The sequence below is a fragment of the Myodes glareolus genome, chromosome 2 (genome assembly GCF_982192425.1).
Source record: "Myodes glareolus chromosome 2, mMyoGla1.1, whole genome shotgun sequence".
Taxonomy (NCBI): Eukaryota; Metazoa; Chordata; class Mammalia; order Rodentia; family Cricetidae; genus Myodes; species Myodes glareolus.
In genome coordinates, this window is record NC_142027.1 from 128,161,897 (window position 1) to 128,187,393 (window position 25,497).

Here is a 25,497-nt window from a genome sequence, read left to right on the forward strand (position 1 = left end):
TGCGTTTCTTTGAAAGAGAAGCAGTCTGTTCAAACACTACAATTCACTGTGTGAAGTGAAAGTAGTGTGGCTTTACTTGGTAAATGCTGTAGTTTCAGAAAAAAACAATTTCTTTTGACAGTTCATTAAGCATCTTACAAGCATTCACGAGAAACTCACATGCGTTTCTCTGAAAGAGAAGCAGTCTGTTCAAACACTTCACAATGTGAATTGAATAGAGTGTCCCTTTACTTGGTGAATGCTGTAGTTTCAGAGAAAATCACTTTCTTTTGACAATTCGTTAAGCTTCTTACAAGCATTCATGAGAAACTCACCTATGTTTCTCTGAGAGTCAAGTAGTTTGCTCAAACACTTCAATTCACTGTGTGAAGTGAATGGAGTGTGGCTTTATTTGGTAAATTCTGTAGTTTCAGAGAAAATCACTTTCTTTTCAAAGTTCTTTAAGCTTCATACAAGCATTCATCTGAAATTCACATATGTTTCTCTGAAAGAGAAGCAGTTTGTTCAAACACTTCAATTCACTGTGTGAACTAAATGAAGTGTTTCTTTACTGGAAAATGCTGTAGTTTCAGAGAAAATCAATTTCTTTTGACAGTACATTAAGATTCTTACGAGCATTCTTCAGAAACTCACATGCGTTTCAATGAAAGAGAAGCAGTCTGGTCACACACTTCATTTAACTGTGCAAAGTGAATGGAGTTTTCCTTTAATTGGCAAGTCATGTAGTTTCAGAGAAAATCAATTTAATTGACAGTCCATTATGCTTCTTACAAGCATTCATCAGAAACTCACATGCATTTCTCTGAAAGAGTAGCAGTCACTTTTAACACATCAATTCACTGTTCGAAGTGATGCAGTGTGGCTTTACTTGGTAATGCTGTAGTTTCAGAGAAAATCACATTCCTTTGAAAGTGCATTAAGCTTCTTAAAAGCATTCACCAGAAACTCACATGCATTTCTCTGAAAGATATACAGTCGGTTCAAACTCTTCAATTAACCGTGCAAAGTGAATGAAGTGTGGCTTTACTTGGTAAATGCTGTAGTTTCAGAGAAAATCACTCTTTTGACAGTGCATTAAGTTTCTCAAAAGCATTCAACCGAAACTCACATGCGTTTCTTTGAAAGATATGCAGTCGGTTCAAACTCTTCAATTCACCGTGCGAAGTTAATGGAGTTTTGGCTTTACTTGGTAAATACTGTAGGTTCAGAGAAAATCAATTTCTTTTGGCAGTGCATTTAGCTTCTTAGAAGCATTCAGGAGAAATTCACATGCGTTTCTCTGAAAGAGAAGCAGTCTGTTCAAACACTTTAATTCACTGGTCAAAATGAATAGAGTGTGGCTTTACTTGGTAAATGCAGTAGTTTCAGAGAAAATCACTTTCTTTTGACAGTGCAATAACCTTCTTACAAGCATTCACTAGAAACTCACATGTATTTCTCTGAAAGAGAAGCAGTTTTTTCAAACACTTCAATTCACTCTGCGAAGTGAATGGAGTGTGGCCTTAATTGGTAAATGCTGTAGTTTCAGAGAAAACCACTTTCTTTTGACAGTGCATTAAGCTTCTTACAAGCATTCACGAGAAACTCACAAGCATTTCTCTGAAAGAGAAGCAGTCTGTTCAAACATTTCAATTCAATCTGCAAAGTGAATGGAGTCTTTATTTACTTGGTAAATTCTGTAGTTTCAGAGAATATCACTGTCTTGTGAAAGTGCCTTAAGCGTCTTACAAGCATTCACGTGAAATTAATATGCTTTTCTCTGAAAGAGAATCAGTCTGTTCCAACACTTTAATTCACTGTGCGAGATGAATGGCATGTGGCTTTACTTGGTAAATGGTGTAGTTTCAGAGAAAATCACTTTCTTTTGACAGTGCATTAAGCTTCTTACAAGCATTCACGAGAAACTCACTTCTGTGTCTCTGAAAGAGAAGTAGTCTGTTAAAACACTTCAATTCACTGTGCGAAGTAAATGAAGTGTTTCTTTACTTGGTAAATGCTGTAGTTTCAGAATTCATCACTTTTTTTCACAGTGCCTTACCCTTCTTACAAGCATTCACTAGAAACTCACATATGTTTCTCTGAAAGAGAAGCAGTTGGTTAAAACACTTCGATTCACTGTGCAAAGTGAATGGAGTGTGGCTTTACTTGGTAAATGTAGTTTTAGAGAAAATCAATTTCTTTTGAAAGGACATTAAGCTTCATACAAGGATTTACAAGAAACTCACTTGTATTTCTCTGAAAGAGAAGCAGTCTGCTCAAAGACTTCAATTCACTCTGTGAAGTGAATGGAGTGTGGCTTTACTCTGTAAATGCTGTAGTTTCAGAGAAAATTAATTTCTTTTGAAAGTCCATTAAGCTTCTTACAAGCATTCACGAGAAATTCACATGCGTTTCTCTGAAAGAGAAGCAGTCTGTTCAAACAATTCAATTCACTCTGATTATTGAAAGGAATGTGGCTTTATTGGTGAATGCTGTAATTTCAGAGAAATTCACTTTCTTTTGACATTACATTAAGTTTCTTACAAGCATTCACCAGAAACTCACATGCGTTTCACTGAAAGAGAAGCAGTCTCTTCAAACATTTCAGTTCACTGTGCGAAGTTAATGGAGTGTGGCTTTACTTGGTAAATACCGTAGTTTCAGAGAAAATCACTTTCTTTTGAAAGTGCATTAAGCATCATACAACCATTCACCAGAAACTCACATGCGTTTCTCTGAGAGTCAAGCAGTTGATTCAACCACTTCAATTCATTGTGCGAAGTGAATGGAGTGTGACTTCACTTGTTAAATGCTGTAGTTTCAGAGAAAATCACTTTCTTTTGAAAGTGCATTAAGCTTCTTACATGTATTCAACAGAAACTCCCATGTGTTTCTCTGAAAGAGATGTAGTCTGTTCAAACACTTCCATTCACTGTACAAAGTAATTGGATTGTTACTTTACTTGGTAAATGCTGTAGTTTCAGAGAAAATCACTTTCTTTTGTCAATTCGTTAATCTTCTTACAAGCATTCATGAGAAACTCACCTGTGTTTCTCTGAGAGTCAAGCAGTCTGCTCAGACACTTCAATTCACTGTGTGAAGTGAATGGATTGTGGTTTTACTTGGTAAATACTGTAATTTCAGAGAAAATCTCTTTCTTTTCAAAGTTCTTTAAGCTTCATACAAGCATTCATCTGAAATTCACATGTGTTTTTCTGAAAGATATGCAGTCGGTTCAAACTCTTCAATTCACTGTGTGAACTAAATGAAGTGTTTCTTTACTGGAAAATGCTTTAGTTTCAGAGAAAATCAATTTCTTTTGACAGTGCATTAAGATTCTTACGAGCATTCATCAGAAACTCATATGCGTTTCAATGGAAGAGAAGCAGTCTGTTCACATACTTCATTTCACTGTGCAAAGTGAATGGAGTTTTCCTTTAATTGGCAAATCCTGTAGTTTCAGAGAAAATCAATTTAATTGACAGTCCATTAAGTTTCTTACAAGCATTCATCAGAAACTCACATGCATTTCTCTGAAAGAGTAGCAGTCACTTTCAACACATCAATTCACTGTTCGAAGTGAATGGAGTGTGGCTTTTCTTGGTAAATGCTGTAGTTTCAGAGAAAATCACATTCTTTTGAAAGTGCATTAAGCTTCCTAAAAACATTCACCAGAAACTCACATGCATTTCTCTGAAAGATATGCAGTCCGTTCAAACTCTTCAATTCACCGTGCGAAGTGAATGGAGTGTGGCTTTACTTGGTAAATGCTGTAGTTTCAGAGAAAATCACTTTCTTTTGACAGTGCATTAAGCTTCTTACAAGCATTCACGAGAAACTCACATGTGTTTCTCTGAGAGTCAAGTAGTCTGTTCAAACACTTCAATTCACTGTCCGAAGTGAATGGAGTGTGGCTTTACTTGGTAAATGCTGTAGTTTCAGAGAAAATCACTTTCTTTTGACAGTGCATTAAGCTTCTTACAAGCATTCACGAGAAACTCACATGTGTTTCTCTGAGAGTCAAGTAGTCTGTTCAAACACTTCAATTCACTTTCAGAAGTGAATGAAGAGTTGCTTTACTTTGTAAATGCTGTAGTTTCAAAGATAATCACTTTCTTTTGAAAGTGCATTAAGCTTCTTTGAAGCTCTCAGGTGAAACTCACAAGCATTTCTCTGAAAGAGAAGCACTCTGTCCAAACACGTCAATTCACTGTGAGAAGTGAATGAAGTATTGCTTTACTTTGTAAATGCTGTAGTTTCAAAGATAATCACTTTCTTTTGAAACTGCATTAAACTTTGTAGAAGCATTCACGAGAAACTCACTTGCATTTTTCTGAAAGAGAAGCATTCTGTTCAAACACTTCAATTCACTATTCGAAGTGAATGGAGTGTTGCTTCACTTTGCAAATTAACATCTTAGAAGCATTCACGAGAAACTCACTAGCGTTTCTCTGAAAAAGAAGCAGTCTGTTCAAACACTTCTATTTACTATGAGAAGTGAGTAGAGTGTTTATTTACTTTGTAAATTCTGTAGTTTCACAGATAATCAAGCAGTGAAATAATTAGGCTTTGACTCCCAGTTATGGTATGTACTAGCAGGGTTACCAGGGTACTTAACTAACCTACATCAAGTTCTCCTAATCTGTTTGTTCCTCATCTGTGACGTGCTTAGAGCACACATGACTTATAGTAGTTGTACGGTGGATGGCTGTAGATGGTTACAGTTTGTTCTCAGTAAATGGATGGAGCTGATGCTGCTGTTTGGTTAAACAAAAGTCATGGCAGAACTATGTTGTAAATTTAATCCTCACTCTTTCTCAAAAGAATTATAATCTGAAATTATGAGTTAGTTTCATCATCAGAAACACCTTCTTTATTCTTTAAACACCCTAAACCCAACAGGAGCTGCCAGTCATATGTATATTATGGATGTAATTTAGAGTTTTTCCAAAGTAATTTCCTGAAATCCCTTTAGTGGATAATCTTTTTATATCTCTTTTTAAAAAAATGTTGAAAACTAGGAAGAAGGTCGTGGCCAAGGTTTCACTGATGGGGTATACCAAGGGAAACAGCTTTTTCAGTGTGATGAAGACTGTGACGTGTTTGTGGCATTGGACAAGCTGGAGCCCATAAAAGATGATGACAATGAATTGAAAAGTGATTTTGCAGCTTCCGGGGATACAATACAGGCTGAACCTCCCCCTTTAGAAATAAACTCAAGAGTTTCTCTGGAAGTTGGAGAAAGTGTGGAATCTGGAACAGTAATATTCTGTGATGTTTTGCCAGGAATAGAGAGTCTAGAATATTTTGTTGGTGTGGACATGGTAAGGATTTTTTGAGTTTTATTATTGTGAATATATACATATTAATTTTAGTATCAATTTAGATATAAATTGAACACTTTGTATTCTTAAAATGGACTAATTTAGGGTATTTTAAAGAAGATATTCCAGTTTATCTTTGGTACAGGAACATTACAGTAGGAATGTGATCAGAAACAATACGTTTACTACATTTTTTCGTGTTTTAATATAACTGGGATAATACTCTCAGTCTTTAAATTCTCCTTATTTTAATTGACCAGTAGACAAAAACAACAACCAAACCAAAACAATAAAACAAACTGACATTTCTCTGACTAACCAAGTCCAAATACATTGTATGATACTGTATTTTCCTTTAATTTAAAAATACTTTTGATACTTTTTTGTATATTTGGTAAAGTTTAACTAATAATAATGAGTGTAGAAAATTATTAATAGAAAAAACCCAGGAAAAGAACCATACTGCTTTTTGAGTTGACAGAGTATTCCCACAGGATTTTCACTGTCTAAAAACTGTTTTCTTACTGCGACAAACTGTGTATAAGAAAGGTTCCAGCGTAACCATGGTTACACTAACAGTTCAGATCATTTGGTATATTCTCATCATGGCCTCTCCACTCTCTGTCTACAGAAGTTTTTCATCATCCTGTGCTGTGCTCTGTTTCTATTAAATAAATTCTGCCCAGTTTGCCCATGCCTGGTAACTACAGATGGGGCGTTTGCCTGCTGCAGGTACCTCAGAAGTAAGGTCATATGGTGTCACCTCTTGTGTTTGTGTCACTCATTTTATTACTGAATAACCACACTTGCTAACAATGGATGCATTTCAGTGCACATAGTGAATTAACATGGCCTTAAGAGAATGAGAGGAAAGAAGCTGAGAAAATTTTTATCATAGACTGAAAGTATAGACAAAAGTTCATTATGGATAAAGGAGATTCCTTCATAATTGTTCTTACCAGGGTGTATTAGGAGAGGATATGAGCAGCAGACTCACACAGTGAATATTTTTAATAATCATTATTTATTTATAAATGCTCTACAGAGATGGTTGGGTATGAATGTTCCAGTGTGTTTCTGTTACCTTGTACTTAGAAATTGTGTAAGATGGCTCATTTGTTAGGTTCAAAATAAGAATCTGCCAGACTCTCACTTTGTGAAATTAGAGCCAGAGTAAGACCTGTGGGTCTCTCAGAATCTATAATAATTAAGAACAAGAATTCTTTAAATGTGAGTTTAGTGTTTCAGAGGAGTTGTAGACTGGGTAGAGAGAATGTTGGAGAAAGAAGGTCATTATTCTTTGGACTTAGTCTCCCCTTGCTATAGGTTTCTTGGCCCAGGGTTTAGATGTTACATGAACTGTTTGGGTCCTCTCCCTTCTTAATGGTGACCTAGGGGGTCATCTTATTTAGCCCAGGCAGGATGTCTTGAGACTTGCCTGCCAGCTCCACACAAGTTCTGTCCCTCCGTTTGATTTATGCAAGCATCAGTTCCAAACACTCCCATTAGACTTCTTGATAAGAAAGTTTGTCAAGCCCAACTTTACTCATGCCTATCTGTTTTGAGGGACACGCTAACATTCCACACTGATTCTCAGAGCAGTTGTTTCACGGCCAGCTGCTTGTGCCTCACTAATAACTCTTGTGGCTGATTGTGCCTCACTAATAACTCCTGTGGCTGGTGACACAGTAGAGAATAACTTAGAAAATCCCCATTTTTTGAGGAAAATCTTGTATACCCACAGATAACAAGAGAATTCTGAAGTAACTGCTGTTCTGTTTATAGAAAGACAAATAGTAATACAGTGAGCACATTGCTCAGGGGGTGCAAATGTGTGATTAACTTTAAGGGTAGGTTTCTGGGTAAGATAATGCATTCCTAGTAAATTTTCTTTTGCAGACAATGTCTCTTTAAATCTCAGCTGGTGTTATTACTGCAGACTAAAGTATGAAAAACGCTTTTGATTCATTATTTTGTGTGTTTTCTGTAAGTTGATAGTTATTACTTTTATTGTAAAACATTGTTACTTTAGCAGATATTTCTAATACAGCCTTTCTTTTGGGAAAAATAGTTAACATTTCTCTATAAAAGATATTTTAGGTAATACTTTTGTAAGAAATGTTAGTGTTCATATTTATATTTTATTGACAAAGGTATAAAGGTTTACTTTTTTGGCATTTCAAGGATAACCCTATTGATAACTGGGATGGAAGGTTTGATGGAGTACAACTTTGTAGTTTTGCGAGTGTTGAAAGTACAATTCTTCTGCACATCAATGATATCATTCCAGGTATGTCTCTTTTATGTATTCAGAAGATAGTTTCTCATGTATTTTTTTATGAGAATGCAAATTTATACTAAAGATGAATCTTTTGAAGTTGGCTTTATATTGTAGAATTGTCATTAATAGACTATTCTTTCTTTTCTCCCGAACCAAGGCAATAAAGGTTATTTCTGAAAAGTATGTAAGTATAATGAAGTTTATACATTATCTCTTACATTGTCTTCTCCAAGACTTTCTAATAAAGAAAGAAATCCTGTCTTGTAATTGGAAGGTTCAAAAATACAAAAAATGTTGTCTCTTGGAGTAAGAGATGAAGCTAGAAGCTTTTTTAAAAAATTGGTTATCTCATCTAAACTCCACAGAGGATTCAGGATTCTTATTAAATGATGGCAGAGTTCCTTTTTTGTTGTTTTTAATTATTTTTTCATTTATTGTACATCCTGATCTGAGTTTTCCCTCCCTTTTCTCCTCTTGTTCTCCCCCCCGGCCCTGGTTACCTCCCCTCTGTTTCTGTTCAGAGAGATTATTTTAGTCCCTGAATTTCTTATTTCATAGAAATGGAAACTGAAGGCTCCTAACCTGCATTCTGCCCTTCCTGTCTACCTGTTGATATCAAGTCATAAATTAATTGTTCTACAGTTTGAATATGCTTCCCACGCAGCTTTTAGTTTTGTAGCAAGAGGCATGAGATTCATATGACAGCTTTACTTCAGTTCTGCTCTGAAAAAGTCTGACATATTTTACTTTTGATTTCTTTTAAGATATATTTGTTATTGAGAATTTTTATGCATACATATAATGTATTTTGATTATAATACCCCCCAACTCCTCCTGGGTCTCCCACTCCTAATTCCTTTTCTTACTTTTTGGAAACAAATGGTTTATATTCAGGGAAACCATATGTGTCCTTATTTTATTTAGTTGTGTTGACTTTTTCATCCATGTTTTATAGACAGCACAGTTTGGGATGTTTGTGAATTAAAATGCTTTTTTAATGTTACAATGAGTGCTTATTGTTTAAAATACAGCAGTGAAAAAGCACCATTTATTCAGATAGTAGAAAGCCCTCACATAGACTTCTTTAGATGTGAATATTTAGGAGGCAAAGCACATAGGCATTCTTGGGGTTGAGACTGTAGCTCCATGGTTAGAACACTTGAGTGAAGCTGTAAGTTCCAGTCTCAGCACTGAACAAAAGTGATGATTAGGGCTAGCAAGATGGCTCAATGGATAAGGGCACTTACCCTCAAGACTGATTCCTGGAACTCACATGGTAGAAGGAGAGAATGACTCCTGCAGATTGTCATCTGATCTATACATGTATGCTATGGCACATGGGTGCACACACATACACACACACACACAGAGTGATAAATTAACTAAAAGTTTTTAAAATAAAGTAATACCTATGTAGAACTTTCATTTAATAAGTTGAGATAGATATTAAATGAACAGAATTATGTAGATAGTAAACGGACAGAATCTGTGGTCAGTAGGATGGTGATGAGGCTGGAGAATGATCAAACAAGGGGTAAAGAAGATGGGGTGTTGCCCTGTCACATTTGTGTGCTCCCACAGACCTCTGCAGGAGACATTTGAGCAGCACACACAAGAAATTATTTGGAGCTGAATTAAGAGGGCCTGTTCTAAAAGTTGGAGAGCTATACTTATTTTATAATGCTAACTTGCTAAATGGCTGGGAAGAAGCCCTTGTAATTCTTTTTTTTTTAATTTATGAATTTTTTCACAGGAGCCAATTCAGGGTAATACTGCTTCTCTGTAGTCATAGCTCACTGATTTCACAATATCCCACAAATTTCACTTTAATTAGCAAACAAGTATGTTTGAGCATTTTTTAAGGATTTTTTTTCAGGGAACTGTCCAGTGGTGCTTTTGAAAACTTAAAACCTGCGACATTTTTGTGTGAATATGATTATCAATTTTTAGCTATCTTAATTGCATTGTTTTGGGTTTTACATTTTATAGTTGAATGAAGTATGTTGTGGGATTGGGAAAATCATTGTTAGTATAACCATTCAAGAAGGAAGAAGAGGGGCTGGAGAGATGGATCAGTGATTCAGAGCACTGCCTACTCTTCCAAAGGTCCTGAGTTCAATTCCCAACAACCATATGGTGGCTCACAACCATCTGAAATGAGATCCAATGCCCTTTTCTGGCCTGCAGGCAGACACACAGACAGAATATTGTATATATAATAAATAAATAAAATATTAAAAAAAAAAGAAGGAAGAAGATTCCTGAGCTGTGGAGCTCAGGGATGCAAAGTTGGTTGCGTGTTTTCAGTCTTCTGTAAATTAAAGATTGATGTGTTCCCTCCCCTAAATTTACAGTTTTCTTTCTTTATATATGTATGCATGTGACTAATATATGTTTATATTTCAACTCTAAATTTGTTTGAACTGTAAATTGTCTTAGATTCTGCAGCAGCACATAATAAATAGAAAGAAAAAAAATGAAACTCTTTTGGAATTGGGCTGTAACCTTACAAGGATGTTTTTTAGCAGTACCCACCTTAAAAATATTTTAATTATCTTCTATTTCAACAGTGGTATGGAATTAAAATAACAAAACCAAACCAAAACAAAACAAAACATGAGTTTCATGACTTGGGAGTCCCTTGTCAAGATCTTCAAGATTCCTGCTTGTCGTTGATATTATTGCTCGTTTAGAGCAGTGGTAAGAAAGGAAGAGAATGCTTTTTCTCTTTCATAGCTATTGATATTCATAAACCTTGAATAGTAGATAATTAAGAATGATACTGCTTTTATACACATAAATTACACATATTTGCTAACAAAACAAAGCTTGCTAATAGACTTTGAAAAAGTAAAATTATTTAAATGAAAATTAATTTGGTATATTTGAATAAGCCTTCATCTATATTTTGTATCATTAACATTCTTTTCTTGAGAGGAAAAAGCGTGACAGTGTCTCCTTTAGTTCCTTAGTTTATTTATTTTTTCTTGCCCAATTACATCCATTTGTGGGACAGAATTAACATTTAGGAGAGATTGTTTTCAGAGCAGCTGAACAATTGGTGAGATTTGGGAAGAATTCTCCCCAGTGAAATATTTCTCACTGTTGGTATCTGGAAACCTTTGCTTCACCCTGCTGTAAAAGTGACCCTCTTTGCACTGCTGTTCCTGATGGTTCAAAGCATTAACGCTGCTGTGATAGCACATCCAGGTTTGTAAAGTTGTGATGAATTATGCCAATTTGTGACACTCCTAAAGTATGGGTTTCTTTGAGTAATGCATTTAAAGTAATGCATTGAGCTGTGTCTGTCGTTGTGAAAGTTAAGAGTATAATGCAAATATCAACAACAACTCAGACTACACTGTATGTGCACATTCACAGAAATTTGAAAAGGAAGTCATTTAGTGGGACCCTTTCCTCCTGAGGCTGATCCCAAGCTCAAAATTTCTTTTTGTATCCTTCCCGATCAATTTTTTTCTTTGTGTTGCATGCATAGTTCATGACCTTTCAAAAAGATAATAGTTTTGTAGCAATATAATTGATAATATAGCCATAGACCAGTATATCTCAACCCTAAGAAAAGCTTCATCCTAGTCTTTACTTTGTCTTAACTTCATCACATGGTTTACTTTTGTGATTAAATCCAACAACTTCTACTTAGTTTTATATTTGGAAGTTTTTATTAGTTTTAAAACATGAAATATAGTTTATGTCTCAGTACTGTTCCTCTACTAAAGCATAATTCATCAATGTTAAGTACATTTAGGATATTATAAATTGTTGCTGTCATCTAGCTCAAGGACTGTTTTTACTATCCTAGCTAGAAACCCTGTTACCCATGTTCAGCAGTAGCTTCCATCTAGATCCTGGCAACAGAGTCTGCTTTCTGTCTCCAAGTTTGCCTATTCTGGAATTTCTTCTATATTGGCAGAACTTCTGGTCATGGAAGACAGAGCCCAAAGGAAGGATGGTTTGAAATATCAGAACTTAGCAGGCAACTCTAATGTTACCTGTGAGATCCCATACAGATATAATTATTATACACAATTATATAAAATATTTACTCTGATTAATCATCCAATCTTAGAGAGATTTTTAAAGATAATTGGTCTGCATAGCATACCTGGCACCAGGTTTTCTAATACCCTCATTTTTTTTGCACATGTTAAATTCTCATTTGGATTTGACTTGTGCTCTGTGACTAATGATGTTGAGCAATACATCATTTTAAACAACCACTGTCAATTTAATGAACTATTGAAATTTATAGACTTACTCTTTTTTTGTTAGGACTTTCAGAATCTTTAAAAGACTTTTTTTTTCTTCTAGACCCAACAAGAATAATAACTTAAGTTCTTAGATTTATCATTTTGATAGCAGTCCTTCTGTATATATTCTGTGTATACTTGAGGTCTGGTTTCTTCTGTTCAACACAGTGGTCATGTTGCTGTGTATAACAGTAGTTTGTTCCATTTTATTGCTATGTAGTAGTACATTGTATTAATAGATCGTATTTTTAGTAAGCTCTAGAAATGATCCCTTAGAAGTTTTGTTTTGGTTTGGTTTTGTGCAAGGGTTGACCCTGGACTTTGAGCATGCTGGCAAGTGCTCTATCACTGACCCATATTTCCAACTCACAATTTTATGTGCCTTCAATCAGTTTGTCTGTCCTACAGAATAGATTGTTTTCAGCCCCCAGTCATTACGGATAGGGTTGCTTTATGCATTTTGGTGTGCTAGATTGTCTTATCTTATTTTTTTGAATATCTTTAATCATAATTTCAATTTTACAAATTGTTAAATTTATTCCTCACTTTGTTCACTGCTTCCTATGTTGGTAAGTTCTTCAGATTTAAGCCATTAAGCCAAATTTGCTTTATTATCCAAGTTATTTTAGATTATAAACATAGGTTTGACAAAGTATTAGGAAATATTGGTTATATCATTGTTTTGAGCAAAATAGATGTGCTGTGTGACCCTTCTCACCACATGGAATCCTGTTTGGATGTCCTATTCCTCAAAGTTGATGTTTGACCCTGAAAAGTTTCTGTACCTCGATAAGCCTCTCTGCTGACACAATAATCAGAATCAGACCAAATCAAATCAAATTAGTAAAAGCCCAGGTTTGATAGATACTATGTTACCAGATGACTTTCCAGCCCCCTAGAGAGAAGAAGGGAAAGGAAGACTGGAAACCCGCGTGTGTGTTCTCTGGGGAGCAGTTTCAACACCCTGTAGGAATGATCTTGAGCATCTCTTGGGAGGGGTCATGGTTTGGTGGGCTTTCTTGGAGGTGGAGTCTGGTCTGAGGCATGGGGAGGAGGGGGCTCAGGGTGGAGCTTCCATCTGAACATTTCAGACTCTTTGGATATATGGATGCCAGGGACTGGGGTGAAGCTTCCATCCAAACATCCCAGACTCTGGGAAATGGACACTGGTTCATATCTGGCTGCTTCCTGCTGGCTTGGACTGATGTGGCGGGGGGTGGGGGGGGGTTGGGCTCATGCTCAGTGGGAGGTGTGGGTGGAGAGGCATCAGGTTAACTGCCATCCTGGAGATTTTTAGGCATTTAGAACATTGGTGTCAGACAGCCCCAATTTAAAAAGATTTGTAAAAGGCAGTCCAATGGTGTTTGGGGATCAGGCTTTGAGTTGCAGGTGCCTATATCTCAAGTCTGCTGGGACACAAAGCCTAGTGCAGTGCATCCACTGTGGTAAGCGTTGGATCAAAAATAGGGGGTGTGGGAAATTCTCTTGAACAGAACATCTTCTGAAAAATGGGTCCCACAGGACAAGGCATATTCTTGTCCCGGTAACAGGTGAGGAGCCTGGCATGGCCATGTCTTTGGCAGGATACCCTGAAAATAGCAGGAGGCCCTAGGCCTCTAAGGCAATGACTTGGAAAGGACAGCTTACCCAGTCAAAAGCTGATCTTAGCTGGCTGAGAGCAGGGGCAGGGGAGAAGGGTGTTTCCCACCATGAGGCCCCTGGCGTTGGGAAAAACAGCCCTTTGGTGGAACCTCCAGGTGCAAAGTTTCTGCACCCCATAAGCCTTTCCACTGATGCAATAATCCAGATCAGACCAAATCAAACCGAATTAGAAAAAGCCCAGGTTTAATAGATACCATGCTCCCGGATGGCTTTCTAGTCCTTCAGAGAGAATGGAAAGGAAGACTAGAAAACCATGGGTTTGTTCTCTGGAGAGCAGTTTAAATACCCTGTAGGAGTGGTCTTGAGCATCTCTGGGGAGGATCATTCTTTGATGAGCTTTCTCAGGGGTGGAGCCTGGTCTGAGACAATTGGAGGGGGAGGTTCGAGGTGGAGCTTCCATCTGAACATTCCAGACTCTTTGGATATATGGATGCCAGGGGCTGGGATGAAGCTTCCATCCAAACAGACCCTATCCCCTAAAGTCTTTGGTGGAGGGATCATTACAGTTTTCACACTCCTAGAACTTGGAGCATCACCTCCAGCATCACTAGCAGAGCTGGCATCATGCCTCATCCTTTTGGGGATAATTTGCTTAGCCATCTTGACAGAGTACAAAGAGAGGTCCCCTGGCTGCATTTGTTACAATGACCCAACCTGTGTAATATCCATATATTGTGGTATCCATATGGTTGTGATCTCTTTTCACATGGAGTTACATACTCTTAGTTACAATTGACAGTGGTCCTTAGTTATCTTCAGTCAGCGTATATGCTCTAGTTTGGAACTTCGTCCAGTGATAAAGAGTTATTTTTTCTACAAAAACTGTCATAGATGACATTTATAAATATCTGAATGGTAATATCATAAAACATTTATAGTATTTCTTTCATTGTATCTTTTTTAAAATTATGGTTAGTCAGTATACGTTTAATTGAAACGATATCTCAGTATTCTATTTGATCATATTTTGAAGTGTTTAAGACATATAGTTTAATATATATTTTCCTCCTGCTCCAGCCATGAAAAAAGATATCAAGGATTATTTACATACAGTTAATTCAGTATGACTCTTTTATTTTGTTACCTTTTATGTTTAAAATATAAAAACTTTCTTATTTTTTTCTTTTTGTCCTCAAAATTCCACTGTGTGTGACACTGTTTTGGCTGATAACAGCTTTATCAGGTATGGGCTCAGCAACTGTATTGCACTTCATGGGGAACTTCCTGAGGAGAAGCCTTTCATCTTGACTCTTCTGTTTTGATTTGATCAGTGTTATGAGTGTCGGATGAGTGTTACCAGGTTTTAATATTTAGGAAAATCTTTGAATTTAAAAGAAGTTTGCCAGAATTTTTTGTTACCTGTGCTTTGAAGTGAAACTTTGAATGCTTCCTTCAAAGAATTTAGTTCTGTATCTCAGACTTTCTGCATCATTGATTGGTGTGTAATTCTCTGCTTTTCCTGTTTGCATTTGTTTGTATACTTGTCTGTGTTGTTCTTAGTGCATGATGTGTTTAAAGGTGGACACATACTTAGTACTGAGTGCATTCCTAACTCTGATTTGTCTCCTACCCAGGTTTTTATCAAGCTGTGTTCTGTGAAATACACTGATCCAGCATACTTACTTGGGTGGCTGAGAAAGTTTTATCAAGTCAGTTTAGTGCATCACATTGTTTAGAGGTTATCCAGGCACGTGGGCATGTAAAGGCTCCAGTTTTTACAGTAAATAAATTGTCCATGTTTATCTTGGCACCCTCCATAAACGCTTGAGTGTAAAACTTGAGTGTAAAACACTGTAATGTGTAAGGTTGTGCTGGGCATGCTGATCTGGAAAATGTAACAAAAATTATGAATAAGGTTTTCTTTAAAGCTTTTTAAAACTTCAAATAAAATTGACTGCATCTGAATAACCTTTCAAAAATTAAAGCATTTTGATAACTGATGATTATACTTACTTACAGAAATTACATTTTTAAGTACAGTGCTGATGGTTTTTTCCCCTGAGAAATTACTTTTCAGTATTGTGGAGTCTTTAAAGAGAATCTGTAAGACTATAAAGATTGTGCTTTTTTGTTAGAAAAGATTTCTTTGTTTTTTTATGCTAAACTATTTTTCTTCCATAAATATTTAAAAAGTATGTTTACTGTTTCAGAGAGCGTGACACCGGAAAGGAGGCCTCCCAAACTTGCCTTTATGTCAAGAGGTTTTGGTGACAAAGGTTCATCTAGTCATAATAAACCAAAAGTTACAGGTATGGAGGACATTCTTGGTAGTCTACATGATAATCTGATTTTCCAAGATGTTAAATAAGCTATATGTTATTATATATACATACATACATACATGTATACATATATGTGCACATGTATTTATACATATAATTTGTTCCTACACTTTATGTAAACTAAAATTTTATGTACATGATTTTAAGTGAGGATGTAGTAAAGAAACCACCGAAATGGCCAGCCTATGAGTTGTGGAGGGAGATTTTTATTTGAATAAGAGAGAGAGAGAACAGCCGGCAGTGTTACATGCTTTCAATCCCAGCACTCAGGAGGCAAAGGTAGGTGGAGCTCTGTGTTCGAGTCCAGCCTGGTTGACAGAGCAAGTTCCAGCAAAAAACCCTAGAGAGAGGGAGGGAGAGAAGGAGGGAAGGAGGAATGAAGGAAGGATTGGACATGACCAGGACTACCTATAAGAGAAGTGAGAATAGTGGCGCAGGGGGAAGTCTTGCCTTATATGGAGAACAAAGAGTAGCTGAGGGTAGGGAAGCCCATGAGGTGGAGGGAATTTAAGGTAGGGAAGAAGTGAGAAAAGCTAGGATGGGCTGTGAAATGTGTAACAGGTACTTGTGATATTGGTGGGGCCTGGAGGCCAGAATGTACTTTGCTAATGCTAATAGATGCTACAGATAATCATGTCTCTTCAGTCAGTGATTAGGGAAATAACTCCTTTTGGTAGAGAGGAATTGACTTCACAGGTTCCTAAGGAGTGCTTTTTGTCTAACCACCAGAAATCCTCCTATAGTTCTTTGGGGTTGGAGGAAATAGAGTTTCCTTTGGACCTGATACTAGGGACATGGAGACATGGAAAGTACTGAGACTTCCTAGCTATTACTAACCGGCCAGCATGCCTATCTTAATTGGCAAATTTCAGGCTAATGGAGAACCTCTTCAAAAGAAAGTAAAAATCAACAAGATGGCTCTCGAGGACTCTCTCTCTCTCTCTCTCTCTCTCTCTCACACACACACACACACACACACACACACACACACACACCTACAGACAAGCCCACATGTCATACACACAGAAAAGATACCATAAAATCACTACTCTCAGATATAAAAAAGCTATAGATTTCTTGTTTGTGGTTGAGCGTCTTGCTAAGTTTCCTGTGCTGACTTTAAACTTCTGGACTCTGGTGATCAGCTTTCTGAATAGCTGGCTACAGGTGTCCCACATAAAGTATGAGTTAAGCTATGGGGTGCAGAGCTTTTTGCTTTACATTAAAGAAAAAACAGTTGGCTTCACTATGTGCTGTCAAATTCCTACTGATCACCATGAAGTGTCTTTGTAGTTAATACAGAGGCAGGGAAGTGTCTGTAACTGTTTGTGATGCAGGTATAATTTCTCCTTATTTATCAGTCACCCTATAAACCAATGGTTCTCAACTTTCCTAATGTTGTGACCCTTTAATACAGTTCCTCATGTTGTGGTGATCCCCAAACATTGTTGCTACTTCATAACAGCATTTTGCTACTGTTATGATCATAATATAAATACCTGATATTCAGGATGTCTGACATGTGACCCCCAAAGGGGTCGCTACCTATAGGTTAAGGACTGTTGCTAGAAACCTATGAGGTATGTGGAAGCTAACAGAATGAGAATTACATGGTCTCTACCAGTGTCATGGGGAAGTTTCTGGAAGAGAAATAAGTTTTACTTAGCGTTTTGAAATTCAACTTGTATTACATCTAGTTATCAAGACCCACATAATTGATCTCTAGTATAATTTGTTCTGCAATAAATATAATCTGTGAGAAATTATGGTGTTTTGTTTTTTCAGACATGGGAAAATTAAGAACTTTTATTACAATTTTTGACTATGAATGACACTTAATTCACTTATTTTCTTTATGACTGAAACTCTGGGAATTCCAGATTAACATCCTTGCCCGCAGGCTTCTAATACATATCAGAAAAAGTTTCGATCTGTGTTCTGCTTGTTCTGCTGAGCTTTGTCTAAATGAACCTTTAGGAGCTGACTGTCATCCATTCACACGGAGTATCCACAGTTTCACTTGGGAAGAACAAGTCCCCAAGGATGGCTTCATGTACAGCTGCCAGGTGCAGTTTTTGGGTGCTTTTTTGCTTATTTTTTGTACATTTTTTCTGAGTTGGCTTGGGCAGAATCTTCCTCGAGCAGTGAAGACTGCATGCTTGCCACTAAACTTTTTCTCTAATTCATGAACCAGCCAGACTTGGATTTTCTGGAAAGATTTCTGCTGAGAAACTGGTGCTAAAATAAGGATTGCTTTCTTACCATCACCAGCTTCAGTTTCCTTGGCTGTGGTGGGTGATACTGAGTTTCCAAGCTGTGCCTTGAGATCTGAGTTCATCTCCAGCTCGAGCAGTGCATGAGAGATGCTAGACTCGAAGTCATATGTCTTCTTGTCATTGGGCTTCATAGTCTTGGTGCTTGAGCTGAGCATGGCCTTCTCCTGAAAGGAGGAAAGTACCACTGGTCATGTGGGTCATGGGCTGCATTGTCAGGCCATTGACAGGCACAGGCCGAATATTCCACCACATCCCTACCGAAGGCACAGGGTAAACTACAAAGAACAAGAAATTGTGTTAATAAAATTCTAAGATGTTTATATTGTAAATCTAAAAAAAATTAAATTATTTCTTTTGTTGGGGATCAAAGTCAACAAAACCTTATAAGCTAGGCAAGTACTTTATTACTCAGGTATTGTTCCAGACACTGAAATTACTTTTTTATTTTTTATCATTTTATTTATTGATTTTTGGGTGCTTGCATCAAATCTAGCATCTTACACAAACTAATATAGGATTCTGCTACTGAGCCACATACCCACCCCAAACCTGAATGTTTTTTAACTTAATTTGTTCATCAATTTGTATTATCACATTTGAAGTTTGTGAAGGGAAATTATAATCATGAGTCACTTATTAATGGGATGAGTTCTGAGAAGTGCATCATTAGGCAGTTTGTTTTTTTGTGACTATTGTATGAGACCTCTTGTTTGTTCCCAGCTGCTCAGCCCCAAAATAATCACACAGAAACCATATTATTTGCAATACTGTTTGGCCAATAGCTTAAGCATATTTCTGGCTAACTCATCTTAAATTAACCCATCTCCATTAATCTATGTATTGTCACGAGGCTGTGGCTTACCAAGTAAAGTTCCAGTGTCTCCAGTGGGGCTACATGGCTTCTCTCTGACTCTGTCCTTCTTTCTCCCAGCATTCAGTTTAGTTTTCCCCACCTAGTTCTCTTCTACTCTATCAGGCCAAGCCAATTTCTTTATTAACTCATGGTATTCACAGCATGCAGAGGGGAATCCCTCATCATGTGACCATCATAGAATGCACTTCACAAACTTTGGTGAAAGAACTTTGTGTCTGTCTAGGTTCCATAACACTACTGGATGTTCTTTTGTTGACTGCAATGGGGTTTCATCCTGTGGGTCGTGACCCTTTTGGGGTTTGAATGATCCTTTTATTGGGGTTGTTTAAGACCATTGGAAAACAAAGATATTTATATTACAATTCATAACAGTGGCAAAACTGCAATTGTGAAGTAACAACAAAAATAATTTTCTGGTTGGAGTTTGCCACAGCATGAGGTACTGTGTTAAAGGGTGGCAGAATTAGGAAGGTGGAAAACCACTGTTATATGGTATGAATGACAGAGGTTAAATTTGTGAACCAGTAATTTCATCAAATTAAAGTAGAGGTGACATTGAAAAATAGACTACATGGAATGATTTTTTTTGAGTCCAGGTTTCTTTAGATAGTCTGTAGTGTCCTGAACTTGCTCAATAGACCAGGATGGCCTCAAACTCAGATCTGCCTGCCTCTAGTAAGTTCTGGGATTAAAGGCTTGTGTCACCACTGACCACCAGAATGGTTTCTTAGAGCTTTAATATCAATGGCTAATTTTTATATTAATTTTATAACTCCTACTCTCTTCTGTGTTGACTAATTACCAAACTTTTAAAACTGAAGACAACACAATACTATGTATATGTATATTAGTTGTGTGAGCAGTTGTTATACCATACACATGTTAATTTATTTATAAAATTTCTTTTTGTAACATATTGGCTTTTTTTAAAAAAAAAACTTTTATTGTTCCATAGGATCTACCTCAGACCCTAGAAGTAGAAGCAGTTCTGAATTATTTTATACCTTAAATGGATCATCTGTTGACTCACAACAACAATCCAAATCCAAAAATCAATGGTACATTGATGAAGGTAATCTATAATTTTAGTCCTCTTTATAATGATACCCTCTGTTTAATATGTAAGGGGAAATGACTTTTTCATCAATATTTGTTAATTTTGAAAACAGTGAATAGATAATTGCTAATATGACAATGTTGCTGAACTAAAATATTAAACATAGTTTGAACTACACTGTTATTAGGGTTGAGGATACATTTGAAATATGTTAGTAGTCTAGGTTTTGTTTTGCTTTGTTTTTATACCCAAGACAGGGTTTCTCTGTATAATAGTCCTGACTGTCCTAGAACTTGCTCTGTTGACCAGACTGGCCTTGAACTCACAGAGACTCACCTGCCTCTGGTTCCTGAGTGTTGAGATTAAAAGTGTACACCACTACGCCCAGCAGTCTGTTCTTATCTCTTAATACATCTGCTTAGGATCAACTGTTTCTAGAAATGAAGTGACTCATCTAAAGACTTGCCTATCTTTCTTTCTTTAAAACATCCTACCTTTCCTTGTTTCTTAGATATCATTCTCCTTTCATGTATTTATTTCCTTCATCTGTTCAGCAAATAGTTATTGAGACATTCTCAGGCTACAATGACAAAGAATTAAATAGATATAGCTCCTTGCCTGTTTGAAGTTGTAGTCAGAGTGTTTTAAATGTATTTTTTATTTTAAAGATTTTTTTTATTATGTATTCAGTATTCTGTCTGTGTGTAAGCCTGCAGGCCAGAAGAGGGCACCAGACCCCATTACAGATGGTTGTTAGCCACCATGTGGTTGCTGGGAATTGAACTCAGGATCTTTGGAAGAGCAGGCAATGCTCTTAAACTCTGAGCCATCTCTTCAGCCCCCAGAGTGTTAAGATAGAAGTTTTACAGTGCTTTCAAGCAGACTTGCAAAGGGATCATGTGATCAGTTAGACTAGAACTTTTTAGAGATGTCGTTATATTTAATGTTCTTGAACAGCCTTTTCTAATTAAGGACAATTTTTCATAGTTGCAAAAGTCCCTGAAAATTCACTTACAGAGCTGTCTCCAGACTTTGGACATTCATCACCTCCACCACAACCTCCTTCCATGAACTCCTTATCCAGCGAGAACAGATTTCACTCTCTACCGTTCAGCCTGACCAAGACACCCAATACTAACAGCAGCATTCCTCACAGCCCACTGTCATTGTCAGTACAGTCTGTGATGGGCAAGCTGAACAGTACACCTGTCCAGGAGAGCCTCCCCTTGCCCATCTCTTCTGGTAATGCATACGGCCTAGAGGTGGGCTCACTGGTTGAAGTGAAAAAGAATCCCCCAATCTATGGGGTTATCCGTTGGATTGGCCAGCCACCGGGGCTCAGTGACGTGCTAGCTGGACTGGAACTGGTAACTTATTTTGGCTTGAAATCTACAACTTTTCTTCATGAGGTTTTAAAACTAGGTTTTCCTCTATTAGATAATTTCTTGGGAAGTTACTTTTTCTCCAAAAAAAAGCCAGTAGTAAAGGAAATATTATAGTATTGCTTACCCTCACCCTTTGCCATTTCTCAGGCTTTCGCCCACTTATTCCTCATGTTTGTTTGTGATCAAGGAATAGATTGATTTTTAGGCTAGAACATGTAGTCTCCACATACAAACAGAATGCAGCAAAGAAAGCAGTCCAGTGACCAGCTTTCCTTCTTATTCCTTAGCCTCCTCCCATTGCAGCCAGTTCAGCAATGTGACTGACTTTAAAATTAATCATCATGTTTGGAGTCTTTGGGAGAGGGGAAGGTTTTATTTTTGGGTCTTAAAAAGCATATTGTGTGATATTTCACAACCAGGAGGGAGAACTTGAATAAATTTAGCTATTACCTAAATATAGTTTTTAATTTTTTTTCACTTGTCTTCTTGCTGGTGAGGAACTAGTTAATTTATCTACTCCTGGTCCTTGATTTTAATACTTTTGAAATGGCTCAGGGAAACTCAGTAAACCAGGGAAGTTCTAAGTATGTATTTTGAAAGGAAATGTATCAAATACTTCCCAGAGGGCTAAAGAATTATTTTCTTAAACCACCAGCTGAGGGCCAAAGCACCAGTTAGTCAGTCCCTGTTCCTTGGTGCTGTTCTGTTCAGAAAATATTCGAAAAAGAAATTCAGAAAAGGTGAAAACTCCATAGCTCTTCCCGGTGTAACACATACCAAAACCTTTCTTTTTCAGGAAGACAGATGTGCAGGCTGCACAGATGGCACGTTCAGGGGCACGCGCTACTTCACCTGCGCCCAGAAGAAGGCTCTGTTCGTGAAGCTGAAGAGCTGCAGACCTGACTCTAGGTTTGTGTCCTTGCAGCCTATCTCTAATCAGATTGAAAGATGTAATTCTTTCGGTAATTGGATACTTTTAATTTATTTACCCATCTGGAATGACTGTTTCTGGCTACTTTTCAGTATCTGAGGGTGACAGTGTTAAATGATTCATTTACTTGCCAGTGTTCATCGAGTTTCGAAGTTGGTAAAGATTCTTACTTGGTGCATAAGAGAGTTGTCCTAAGAGGAGATATGTTGAAAGAAGAGTTAGGAAAAGTGTTTAGGATCTAAAGAGTGAAAGGCAGTGGTTTTTTTCTCTTTCATTGATTATAGACATTAAATTTTTGGCAGTATGCATGGTAGAAATGAAAATATGGTCCCTTTAGCAATAACTTCCCCTCCGCGTTTATTTAAGCACCTCATTCAGGATGTCCTCATGAAGAAATCTGATACGGTCTGGGGATGCAGTTGGCTTGACAGATGGAGGACAATTCTTCTCATTGTCACTAGCTTGCTGACGCTGGCCTTTCCCTTAACCATAGTGAGAGTCAAGCAGGAGGGAAATAGGGAAACCATCTTTATGAAAAACATTTTTCTTAATGTTGAAGAGTATTTTGGAAACTTGTTTTCTTTTTATCCTTGAAAATAAAACATTGTGGACTAGTAACAAAATATTCTTTGACAGATGCTTAATTGACTTAATTTTCTAAACTCTATATGACAGGAATGATGTTGAAAGTGAATAATCGCATTTTATAAGTCCAGATAAATATCAGTTAACTGAAGTAAAAAAAATACAGAGGATGCCAAAATATATTTAAATGATACATATGTACATGCATATGAATATATACTGTCGTGATTTAAATAATTATTTTTATTTTTTATCTTTTCAGCATTTGGAGGCTATTTAAGTAAAGTAGTGGAAGAAAATACTCCACCAAAGATGGGGAAAAAAGGTTTAAAGATAATGACGGCAAAGAAGAAAGTCTTCCAGGGCCATTACAATTCTTGTTACTTAGACTCAACTTTATTCTGGTAAGTTCCTATTTTCTGCAGTAAGTGTATGTAATGCTGCGTGGGGTAGAAGGGAGACAGGTGTGTGTGTGTGTGTGTGTGTGTGTGTGTGAAAGAAGGTGCCAGATGCCTTTAAGTAGAGAAACTGACAGAGTTAGGAAAGATCATGAGAATTGGTCCTTAGTGACTAAAGAATTTCATATCCTATTCCTAGATCCAAAGCACTAATCTAAAAATACTGCGATGAATAATGAGTGAACAGATACTCTGAGGACATCTGCCTCCAATGTAGATGATTGCACGTGTGCCAAGTAACCTGCAACAAGCTATTGGCATTGCGTGCTGCGTGTGTTCTGGAATATCGAGATGATCATAAAAATTCTTAATATTAAAGATTACTTTCCATGGGATCACTATTGCCCTCCTTTGTGTAGTTTTCCCTAAAGTGGATCAAGTTGAACAGCAAGGATCATTAGGCTATAAAGATTTAATCTGTAGCCATAAGGGTTGTGCATTGCCAGTTAAATTAAGTGGATCTGCCACTCTGTAGGCTGTGCCACAAGAGTTAGGAAGTTAGTATGGATGTTAGAATTTTAAAAGTAGAGAGCAGAATAAAGGTGGGTCTTTTCGTTGGTGGAATTCTTTTGATTAAACAAGCAAGCAAGCAAGCAAGCATTACTATAATATTCCTTAGATTTACTGATAAAAATTAATTTTAACTAAATTTATTTTCTTTGATACCAGCAAATTTTTATTGCTAATCACTCATAAGTTATTTAAGGAAATGCCTATCCTATGATAATGAGATGAATGTGTCCTGACTAGTCTGATCTGGTCTTGACCAGTCTCTGACTTTCTCCCTATGTTGTCTGTGTGTGTGTGACCGATTTTCAGGCCTCTCTTGGTTTATGTAAACAAGCTTATTTCCTAATGTTCTCTGGTGTGTTTTCAACCTTCACGTGTATGGTGCAGTCTTGGTGTTTCTGGTCCGGATCTGCAGGGTCTCTGAGTGCTGAGCACAGGGCCTGTGCTGTCTGTTCATGAGTTCTTATACCAGTGGTTCCCTACACTTTATCCCTTTGTCTCTTCCTACTCCTTTAAGAATCTTTCTCAGATACTATTGTTTTTATAACATGAGGAAAATATTCTTTTCTTTTGCAGCTTATTTGCTTTTAGTTCTGTCCTGGATACTGTGTTACTTCGACCCAAAGAAAAGAATGATGTAGAGTAGTATAGTGAGACCCAAGAGCTACTAAGGACAGAAATAGTCAATCCTCTGAGAATGTAAGTAGAAGACATGTGTTTTGTCTTTAGTTGGTGTTCTGTTTACTGTTTTCTTGTATATCCTATTTTATAAACTAAGTGTTTTAATATAATAAGCAAATGCCATTTAAAAATGGCTTCACCCAGGCTTCATAAAAAGTTCAGAATTGTATTAGTACGTGGTAGTTATGTTTAAGGTGTTTAATAATCTAGGAACAGCTCCGATTCTCAGGCTTTCACTTCTCAAACTTCTGTAAGAAGCCTACAGTTGTTTCTTAAAAATAAATGCCGTGTCTATTGTTTTTTTAACATGTTAGAATTGTATGAAAAGTATTTGATTATTAAGATGTGTCATATAACTCACTGTGCCAGTGTCAGTTAATTCATTTTTATCAACAGATATGTTGATATGGATATCATATCAGATAATGGATATGTATGTGCCACAAAAATTATGAAACTGAGGAAAATACTTGAAAAAGTTGACGCTGGATCAGGATTTACCTCTGAAGAAAAAGGTGACCCTTTTAATTTATAATATATGCATTGAAAATAACTTGAAAGATAATTATTTTCTGAAATATACCTATTTTAGTTTAGAGGATTAAATTTAAGTTAGAATTATTTGAGAGAGCTAGGAGTATACTCATTGGTAGAGTATGTAAGAGGCCTTAAGTTTGATTCCCAGCACTGCAAAAATACAAAAAAAGTTTCTTTTCTATGTGACATACATATTTCTCCTGATTTTGTGATTCTTCTAAAGTGATGTGATGTGAAAGAAGTCTTTAAGAGGCCAGCCAACTGGCTCTCCAGAAGATGACCAAGTAAAGAGCTGTCCTTGTCCCCAGCAGTGCTGTTTGGAGCTGCTTCTCTTCCTGTGACAGGGAGTGTCCCCAGCACTCAGTTTCTCATTGTACTCCCTGTTGAAGGGGGCTCTGGAGCAGCTG

General features: G+C 36.9%; 1 protein-coding gene and 1 pseudogene across 1 annotated transcript in view; one reads left to right on the forward strand and one right to left on the reverse strand.

Annotated features, from left to right (window-relative positions):
- Positions 1-1,805: 1,805 nt before the first annotated feature.
- LOC148123161 (ubiquitin carboxyl-terminal hydrolase CYLD-like) overlaps positions 1,806-25,497 on the forward strand; it is a 34,222-nt gene continuing 10,530 nt past the window's right edge. Inside the window, 11 exon segments of the mRNA XM_087898157.1 lie at positions 1,806-1,829; positions 5,001-5,303; positions 7,488-7,593; positions 14,689-14,697; positions 15,665-15,763; positions 19,902-20,018; positions 20,991-21,370; positions 22,185-22,350; positions 23,167-23,308; positions 24,449-24,571; positions 24,950-25,068. Of these exon segments, the coding sequence (XP_087754283.1) occupies positions 1,806-1,829; positions 5,001-5,303; positions 7,488-7,593; positions 14,689-14,697; positions 15,665-15,763; positions 19,902-20,018; positions 20,991-21,370; positions 22,185-22,350; positions 23,167-23,308; positions 24,449-24,571; positions 24,950-25,068 (1,588 nt within the window).
- On the reverse strand, positions 17,650-18,227 carry LOC146890296 (small ribosomal subunit protein eS7 pseudogene; annotated as a pseudogene).